The sequence below is a fragment of the Hirundo rustica genome, chromosome 1 (genome assembly GCF_015227805.2).
Source record: "Hirundo rustica isolate bHirRus1 chromosome 1, bHirRus1.pri.v3, whole genome shotgun sequence".
Lineage (NCBI taxonomy): Eukaryota > Metazoa > Chordata > Aves > Passeriformes > Hirundinidae > Hirundo > Hirundo rustica.
In genome coordinates, this window is record NC_053450.1 from 35,440,988 (window position 1) to 35,450,760 (window position 9,773).

The window sequence follows — 9,773 nt, forward strand, 5'->3', positions numbered from 1 at the left end:
AGATGGCTGGAAACATATTCTGTGCCTCATACCACTGGCTGGAATACTGTTCTGGGCCTTGAGAAACAAGGTAAAAATGAACCCCAGAAAGAACTGAGTCAGACAATGGTACTTATTTCGGAAGCAACCTCTTAGACATTTGGCTCAAACAGCATGGCACTGAATGGGTATATCACACCTCCTACCATGCACCAGCCTCCAGAAAATTGGATAAATGAACTGTTACAGACTACACTGAGAGCAGTGGGTGCTGGGACATTTTAACATTGGAATACACAAAGTCACATGGTTAGCCAGCACTAGAGGATCTTCTAATCAAACTGGCCATACCCAATCAAAACTTTGATGTACTTTTAAAAGAGGGAAAAGTCCCTGTAGTACACATAGAAATTATGCTGTGAAAGACAGGCTGGTTTATTCCTACTTCAGGCAAAGGCAAACCCATCCATGATACTGCTTTTGGTCAAGAACCTGGGTGCACTTGGTGAGTAATGCAGAAGGAAATTATTACAATAAATATTTAGATTTAAGTATCTATGAAAAATGAATTTTGATTAGACCAGACTAAGTGGACCAATGATAGATCCAGAACTGTCTTCAGAATGCAACAGTCCAACATCACACATCATCTCTCCTGCTCCAAAGGGCTACTATTAAAGAGGAGCCCAAAGTCACGGACTAAAGAAACTCAACTGACATTTTAGAGGAATGGTCTAATGGTTAAGGGAATGATATTTGCATATGTATATAAAAAGACCAGAAAAGATGACTGGAATGTGTGGGACCTTGGCATGACATAAATGGTATAGAATAAGGCATAAATATTGACCTAGTTTCAGATGGGATTGAGTTAATTTTCTTACTAGTAGCTGGTATGATGCTATGTTTTAGATCGAGTAGGAAAATAATATTGATAACATTCTGATGGTTTAGTTCTTGTTGAGCTATGATGCTATGTTTTAGATCGAGTAGGAAAATAATATTGATAACATTCTGATGGTTTAGTTCTTGTTGAGCAGTGCTCATCCTAAGTCAAGAACCTTTCAGCTTCTCACACCACCCCACCATCAAGGAGGCTGATAGGCAAAAGGAGTTGGGAGGAGACAGCCAGGACAGTTGACCTCAACTGGCCAAAGGAATATTCCATACCATATGGTGTCATGCTCAGTATATGAATTAGGGGAAAAGATGGCTGGGAGTTGCTGCTCAAGAGCTCACTGGGCATTATTCATTGAGTGTAAAGCAACTGTGTTGTGCATCACGTGATTTTTATATTTCAGTTCTATTAATATTAGAGTTATTATTATTACTGTTGTTAATATTTCACTTTCCATTTCTTTTCTGCACTATTAAACCATCTTTTTCTCACCCTGTGAATTTTACTCCCACTGTGGGGAAGGGTGTGAGTGATTAGCTGTGTGATGTATAACTGCCTGCAAAATAAAGCCATGATGGTACCCAACTTTGTGCCTCTGTGTAGAAGACCCATGTGGACCATGTGCAGTGACCTCAGAAAAAGGCTGTCAGGATGCTTTGGAGCAGGTGATCCCATAAACAGGAAAGGACATCAGTGAAATAGAGGAATCTCAGTGGAGGGCCACCAAGAACCTCATGGAGTGGAGGGTCTCCTCTATATGGATGAGCGAGAAAAGTGAGAATGTTCAGACTGTTGAAGGAGAGAATCAAAGGGCTTAGGCATGACCTTCATGCTTTTAGGAGATTACAGAGTAGAGGAAATGCTGTCCTTTATCTGATACTTGAGAAGAGGCCTGAAGACAGCACAGTGAAAGGGAATCAAGGGAAAATGCAGCAAGATAAGTAAGATCTTTATGGCCCTAAGGAGAGTCCGTGTTCTCATAAGAAAATGATGTCCAAGGAGCTTCTGGAGTATTTCTGTTTGTGGTTTGCATGACTGGTGGGCAAAAGGGTTAAGCAAGGAGCTGTGATGTTGGAGGTGAGGCTCTTTGAAGAAGGATGTGGCAATAGAGGCATGAGGATGCAGTGTGGCTTGGGAAAAGTGCTGGGTGAGGTCCCCCTGGGCATGTCCCATGCTTCCTTCAATAGCTCAGCTGGTAGAGCGGAGGACTGTAGGCTCCCTTGTATGGCCGTCCTTAGGTCGCTGGTTCAACTCCTGCTTGAAGGAGTCATCTTTTGGCTCTGGCACACATCCTGCACTGGCACTGCTGCCTTTTGGTCCTGCCCAGGGGGACTCCCCATAAGGAGCTGCCCAGCCATGAGCTCTTGCCTAAGCTGTGGAAGGTATCTGGCCAAGACACTTTTTGGTGAAACCCTTGGGCAAGGGATGGTGATTCTGACCATTGGGGTTATCTGCAGTTGTCTCCAACAGGACTGTGAGTGGATGAGTTAGTGGTGTGAATGGAAGGGGAGGCCTCCCTCCTCCAGTGAGAGGCCCAGGCTCTGATTTCAGGGCATACTGGTTCAGGGCTGAGTGCTGGGGAGGGGAGAGGACCTTGGGCAGAGGCTGCAGGGTGGGGAATTAGCTCAAATGGTAGAGCGCTCGCTTAGCATGTGAGAGGTAGTGGGATCGATGCCTGCATTCTCCAATGCTTTTCGTTCCCTTTGCCTGGGTGCAGGGCCCTTTGCCAGGTATCCATCTGACCTCTGGAGAGGCTGTGGGGAGATTTATGGTGTGCCATGGATTTGCAGAGGAGGGTGACATCAGGAGTACCATGAGTGGTCTAATAGATTAATTGATTTTCTCCTTCTTTGCTTGTATCCTGAGTAATCCAAAATGTTATCTTATTCCATATCCATCTGTGCCCATAATTGTTACTGTCTCTTGAAAACTTTGTGGCCGGAAATGGAACTTCAGGGCTAGGGTATTGCCAGGTCTTTTAAAAACCATAATCTCTCAGGCATATCTTTCTCTTGCCTCTTGGTTTTTGCTCTTTCCATTTTGCTCTTGTAGGGAGAGAGCTGAGGCAGCATGGGTCGGGGCTTCCTTTTATTTTCTTTTGTCTTCTTTTCTGAGAGGGTAGCTTCAAGTTTCCAAGGAGGCACATTTTGTGGTCCTGGACTGCTTCAAAGCAAATTTCACCTGTCTACAGTCACAACATCGCACCAAGGAAAGCGCAACAGCCCCATTCTACATGGTCACCCCAAACCTGCCAGCAGTGCCCAGTGGAAGTGGGAAGGCAGAAGTCTGAGTCACCCATGCCAGCTGCCTGATGTTTCTCTTCATGAAAAGGTGAAGTCCCTCTATGAGTTCCAGCCAGATCTAGTTCCAGCTGCTTTTTGGCAGAGCTGCCACCATCAGAGAGATAGGAAGAGCATTCATCTTGTTTTGGACTCTAGGTTTTCTTTTTATTTTGCCCTTGTTCTCTGTTGCTTGTTGTTTAGGAGGAGTTTTTGTAATCATGGACGTTTGCTATCTGTGCTGTTTTGGGTGTTTTTTTCTCTCGTTTTGTTCTCTCTATCCACATGCAGAGGGGGAGGGCTGCTACCATCTTTTTCTCTCCACATGTAATCCTTCATGGAGGGCACCAACTTAGGCAGATGGTTTTCTCTGCCGTTTTAATTTCTCCTTGTTCCCAGGGAGCCTGTGAGATTTAGAAACTTTGTAACTAGTGATTATTATTGGTTTTTTTTTCTTGCCTGTTGCTATTTCACTTTTTTGGTAAACGGTAATTTTTTCATTTTTATATATTCGTGTTCATCTCTACTTATTGGTAGAAGGGGATTGCCTAAAAATAAATGGGAGATAACTAATGTTAAAGTATCTACCCCCTTAGCTTAACTTAAAGCAAGACAGCTTGGCAGTTCTCAAATATCAAGGTGAGTACAGAGAAGGATGTCAATGAAATGAAAAAACCTTAGCAGTGGGCCACCAAGAATCTCAAGGAATCTCTGGCTTTCTCTTAAAGGATGGGCTGAGGAGAGTGGGCACATTCAGATTACAGAAAGAGAGGTTCTGAGGACTTGCGGATTACCTTGTGGTACTTAAATGTAGGTCACAGAATTGAGAAATGGCCTTAATTTTGTTTAGGCTGGGGCTTGAGCAGAGAGCAAAATACAACTCAGTGAAAGGAAATCAAAGGAAAACGCAGCAGGACATGGGTAAGATCTGTATGGCAGTGAGGAAATCTATCTGTAGAAGATGATGTTCAAGGAGGATGTGGCAATAGAGGCATGAGGATGCAGTGTGGCTTGGGAAAAGTGCTGGGCGAGGTCCCCCTGAGCACATCCCATGCTTCCTTCGATAGCTCAGCTGGTAGAGCGGAGGACTGTAGGCTCCCTTGCATGGCCATCCTTAGGTCGCTGGTTCAACTCCGGCTCGAAGGAGTCATCTTTTGGCTCTGGCACACATCCTGCACTGGCACTGCTGCCCTTTTCTGGTCCTGCCTGGGGGGACTCCCCAGAATGAGCTGCTCAGTCATGAGTGATTGTCTGAGTTGTCAGAGATAAACAGACAAGGCATTTTTGGGTGTACCCTTGGGCAGGGGATGGTGATTCTGACCATGGGGGTTGTTTGCAGTAACCTCCAACAGGAGGAATGTGAGTGGATGAGTTGGTGGCATGAGAGTGATATCAATGGGAGGCATTGTAGTTCAGGTCTGGGTGCTGGAGAAAGGAGAGGACCTTGGGCAGAGGCTGCAGGGTGGGGAATTAGCTCAAGTGGTAGAGTGCTCGCTTTGCATGTGAGAGGTAGTGGGATCGATGCCCGCATTCTCCAGTGCTTTTCATCTCCACTGCCTGGATGCAGGACCCTTTAGTGGGCATCCATCTGTCCCCTTTGGAGACTTGTGGTGTGCCCAGAATTTACAGAGGAGGAAGACATCTAGGGCTGTATCAAGAGTACTGTGAGAAATGGACTTGGAGAGAATTCTCAAAGCCTGACAGAAGGCTCACATATGTATGTATCTGTATGCAAACTCTGGTATAAAATATACTGACTTAGAAAGGCCATGGAGTAAGACAGACATTGTTGAGAGAGAAATTGAACTAAAACCAAGTTTTAGATAATGACTTTGGAAATCGACTAGATATTCTGGAGAAATAGAATTATGAAAAATGTATTGTAGTAGGCCCCATGAGAAATATTTTTAGATGATTGGTTTAAAAGCATTAGCTGCATTGTGTGGCAAAAGCTGATAGGCCAAAACCGCTTACAATTTACTGTAATTAGGAAACACTTTAGCTTCTGATTTTGAAGGTGTGAATTGTAACATCTGTACCCTCTCACCCTTCACATGAGACTGAAAATAGAAGAAAAGTCTTTAAAATGCCTCTCAGGAGCCCCATCTCTGAGTCAGAAAAAGGGATAGTCTGACAAGTACTATGTGTAGTTTAACAGAAGAAATTATGCTCTCCCTCTTTGCTTGATAGTTCTCATACATCAGGACCGTAGAAAAAAGGAAATCAGTGAAATGAAAGCACCTCAGTGGAGGGCTGTCAAGAATCTCAAGGAATTGATGGATTTTTCTTTAAGGATTGGCTGAGGAGAGTGGGCGTGTTCAGTTTCGAGAAAGAGATGTTTGCAGGACTTGTTGCAGCACTTAGGCATAAGTTACAAAACAGAGGAATGGCTTTAATTCTGTTTTGTCTTATGCTTGAGCAGGGCAAAATACAGCACAGTGAAAGAAAATCAAAGGAAAATGCACAGGACATGGGTAAGATCTGTATGGCAGTGAGGAAATCCATCTGTAGAAAATGATGTCCAAGGAGCTTCTGGAGCATTTCTGTTTGTGGTTTGCATGACTGGTGGGCAAAAGGGTTAAGCAAGGAGCTGTGATGTTGGAGGTGAGGCTCTTTGAAGGAGGATGTGGCAATAGAGGCATGATGGTGCAGTGTGGCTTGGGAAAAGTGCTGGGCGAGGTCCCCCTGGGCATGTCCCATGCTTCCTTCGATAGCTCAGCTGGTAGAGCGGAGGACTGTAGGCTCCCTTGCATGGCCATCCTTAGGTCGCTGGTTCAACTCCGGCTCGAAGGAGTCATCTTTTGGCTCTGGCACACATCCTGCACTCGCACTGCTGCCCTTTTCTGGTCCTGCCTGGGGGGACTCGCCATAAGGAGCTGCTCAGTCATGAGTGATTGTCTGAGTTTGGGAATTCTACTCTCCCAGTATTTTTGGGTGTACCCTTGGGCAGGGGATGGTGATTCTGAGCACAGAAGTTGGCCACAGTCACCTCCAACAGGACTGTGCCTGGATGAGTTGGTGGTATGACAGTAATATGAATGGGAGGCACAGTCTTTGGTTTCAGGGCATTGTGGTTCAGGTCTGGGTGCTGGAGAAAAGAGAGGACCTCGGGCAGAGACTGCAGGGTGGGGAATTAGCTCAAGTGGTAGAGCGCTCGCTTAGCATGTGAGAGGTAGCGGGATCGATGCCCGCATTCTCCAATGCTTTTCATTCCCTTTTCCTTGACCACAGGTGCAATGTCCTCTTGTCACTGTAGGGAGCCTTGGGTAGACCCAGAGGCTTTACCAGAAGTAGAACAGGCCATTGGAAGAGGCATGAGCAAGCCATTATCCCTCTTTGCTTGGTAGTAATTAAGCGGCATTAAGAGCGCTGTACACATTTTCTAATAAAATTCTTAATCACCAATGTACTTTCACAGAGGTGTTGACCTTTTGGAGCAAGTCCAGAGGAGGCTCACCATGATGATTAGCAGGATGGAGCTTCTTTCCTAGGAGGGAAGGCCAGAAGAACTTGGATTTTTCAGACTGGAAAAGAAAAATCTTTAGTATGACATAACTGGAACCTTACAGTGTTTAGGGAGGGTCTACAGGAAAGCTGGAGCAGGGCTTTTGACATAGGTGTGTAGTGATAAGACAAGGGGCAAGGCTCGAAATTGAAAGAGGCAAAGTTTAAATTAGATATTACAAAGAAATTTTTCACTGTGATGCTGGTGATGCACTAGAACTGGTTGCTCAGAGAAGCTGTGGATGACCTATTCCTGGAAACATTTAAGGCCAGATTGGATGAGTCTTTGAGCAACTTGGTCTGGTCTGAATAACCCCAGACAGGGGGTTGGAACTAGATCTTTAAGGTCCTTCCAACACAAACCCCTCTATGATTCTATGATTTTCTTGTAAGTAGTCTATCAAACAGGATCTTTTGAAACTTCTGAAGAAAACAAATCCATTATCTATCTCTGCATATTACTTCTCTGTCAGGCAAGAAAGTATAAGTTAAAGTACAGTTTAATTTCTTATGCCAAAAAAAGATTCTGGCATTATTTTTGTATTATATTGAAGATGAACAGATCTCCTTAGAAATTCTGCTGATTAAAAGCCCATTAGCTTTACTCCATGATAAACTAGATTGTGCCAAACTTGAAATAAAATCACAGAGTTATGCCTGTCATGTTTATGAAAAAGCAATTTTTGCCCTGGGCTCTGGTAGTATAATTAACAGTGACTTAATTAATAATGGCAGGAAACTCAGAATCAGGTATGGCTGGTTTTATACCTTGTACTAAAGAATACCATTCCAGCAGCAGATTTTCGGATTACCATAAATTAAATTATAATTAAAGCAAATGTATGAGACTGACTCATCATTTTATCTTGCAAATATTTACAGCTACTCCATTAAAAGTGAATCCCTCTGACATTTCCACTTTAGTCAGAAACAGCCTTTTTTTCCCTCTAATTACTAATAAAGATGGAGGAAGCACCACTGTCAGTTTTGCCATAGATCATTGTGTAAATCATCCATATTCATGTTCAGCATTAAATAAAGTGAATTGCATTCTACATTCTTCCATGACAACTTTCTCCTTTGGGGATTTCCAGAAAATTAAATGCAAAAGCAACAGGAAAACGTGAAGTTTGAGAGAGAAGATGATTTCTACAGCGAGGCTGTACTACAGCGACACAGAAGGTGCAAGTCATAAGTGAATTTGATACCATAGTATACTTTTTTCCCAGTGATATAATTACACAAGACAACAGAACCATGGGATGTCAACAGTTCTCCTTCCATTGCATGAAGAGTTTGGACATTCACTACTTTTGCCTCCTGAATATATGCCTTTAGGAACAGAAAGCAGGAGAAATGAAATTTGTTCAAAAACATGGAGGACAGAATCTTGCCAAAATTCAAGCTAAACAACGATGCAAGTAGATCTATTTCATAAACCTTTTAAAGTTCATATATATTCTTACATTTGATAGGAAAAGTAAGCTGTATTATGTTTGCTTGATAATACAATGCAACCAACAATACCCAGAATGATGGTGTAATAAAAGTTTTACAATATTTATTAAACCTGCAAGTACATGTCTGACATATTTCAGTGTCAAGTACTTCACTCATGACATTGAAATTTATTTCTCTTTCAACAGCAGCTGGGCAAATTTAAGGGCAAAATTACCCATAAAATCTTCTGGTCTTACTTCTAGTTCTTGTTACATTTCAACATTAACAACAATAAAATATTTGCCACCACTTTGATAACTTGTGTTTGACTCAAACTATTCTTAATGTTCTCTCTTCTTTTTCAATAGAGAAACCACCATTTCATCTAAATAATCTTCTTTTTCTTTTCTGACAAGATAAACTGATTGAACTCCTTATGTCTCTTACTCTAGTTCTCAAATTGTCATTACAGCACTTGCATTTGCTTTACTTTTCAACATACCTAAGGAATGATCCTACCACAAGGACTGGGTGCAGTATTCAAATAGCCCACGTTAGTTTATCCCAAAAGTCTGATCTCTGATTCACTTAGATTTAAACATTTCAGATGAATCACAGACTGCCTGTGGGACAAAATCAGTAGATTCACATTGCATCATCTCTGATTCTTTTCAGGCTCACAAATTAAAAAAAAAGAAAGGACTGTGACAGTGAATGTCTTCTGTGCAGGTAATTCAAAAGGTTTTACCATTATAATCATGCCAGACAAATAAGCATTTTTAGACCTGTTGCAAAGCACATTTTACATACCTGTAGGACTTCTTAATCTCATCATGTGTTGCTCCCTTCTCTAGTGCCAGGATTTCATATAACGCTTCACCTGATGTTGACAAGGCACGTTGCCTTTGTTCAGCCATGATAGCAGTGCATTACCAAAGCTGCTAATGTAGAACATAATTTAAAATACAGGGACTGCAAGTATATATAGATAGTATTTTTTATCGTTCATTTTAATAGATTTTTATCAGGCAGCAAAAGGTTAAAAATATATGAAAGTGAATCTGGAATAAAAACTCTATATTATCCTCTAATATATTTTACCTTTATTTTCCTTTAATATATTTTACAATTAGGAAAAAAAATGAGAAAATGGAAAAGCAAAACCCAAAGAACGGAAGGTTTTGTGTTGGGTAGCACTGTTCATATTAAAGGCTTGATGTTGATGTCACTGAAATGAATAGATAAATTTGCTATAGCATTAATACCCAAACATTATATTTCCATCTATTTGTGTTTGTTTACATTTGTCTTTCCTAAGTCATAGGAGAATTATTTCACTATTTGTTGAGGTTACTGATTTCTTACAGCAGGATAAGAGCTGTGTACCTCTGAGTATTACCTGATGCAATGAAGTAGAGAAATTTGTTTTCTCAACACAAGGGTTCAGGTTCAGCCTAACGAATTTTAGGTGTTTAAATTGTGATTAAATTTGACTCTGAATCAGACTGCTTATATTGTCAACAGGCATATCGACTCTGACAACAACTGGCCAAGCACTTTCTCCTTATTATCTCTACAGTGTGCTCAGGACAACTCGAGTATTGTGTACAATTCTGGCCCACTCAATTCAGGAAGAACATTGAAGTGCTGAAGCAAGTTCAGAAGAGAACAAC

The 9,773-nt window shown here is 42.0% G+C and overlaps 1 protein-coding gene and 4 non-coding genes across 5 annotated transcripts in view; 4 read left to right on the plus strand and 1 right to left on the minus strand.

The window, feature by feature from the left end:
- DNAJC5B (DnaJ heat shock protein family (Hsp40) member C5 beta) overlaps window positions 1-9,017 on the minus strand; it is a 32,373-nt gene extending 23,356 nt beyond the window's left edge. The window contains exon 1 of the mRNA XM_040075753.1: window positions 8,911-9,017. Coding sequence (XP_039931687.1) covers window positions 8,911-9,017 — 107 coding nt within the window. The remainder of the gene's footprint in view (window positions 1-8,910) is intronic.
- Window positions 2,055-2,143, plus strand: TRNAY-GUA (transfer RNA tyrosine (anticodon GUA)). The gene is given in 2 exon segments: window positions 2,055-2,091; window positions 2,108-2,143. It is a non-coding gene; the product is annotated as a tRNA-Tyr (tRNA).
- On the plus strand, window positions 4,214-4,302 carry TRNAY-GUA (transfer RNA tyrosine (anticodon GUA)). Its single transcript is given in 2 exon segments — window positions 4,214-4,250; window positions 4,267-4,302. It is a non-coding gene; the product is annotated as a tRNA-Tyr (tRNA).
- Window positions 5,861-5,949, plus strand: TRNAY-GUA (transfer RNA tyrosine (anticodon GUA)). The gene is given in 2 exon segments: window positions 5,861-5,897; window positions 5,914-5,949. It is a non-coding gene; the product is annotated as a tRNA-Tyr (tRNA).
- Window positions 6,284-6,356, plus strand: TRNAA-AGC (transfer RNA alanine (anticodon AGC)). The gene has a single exon. It is a non-coding gene; the product is annotated as a tRNA-Ala (tRNA).
- Window positions 9,018-9,773: the final 756 nt, after the last annotated feature.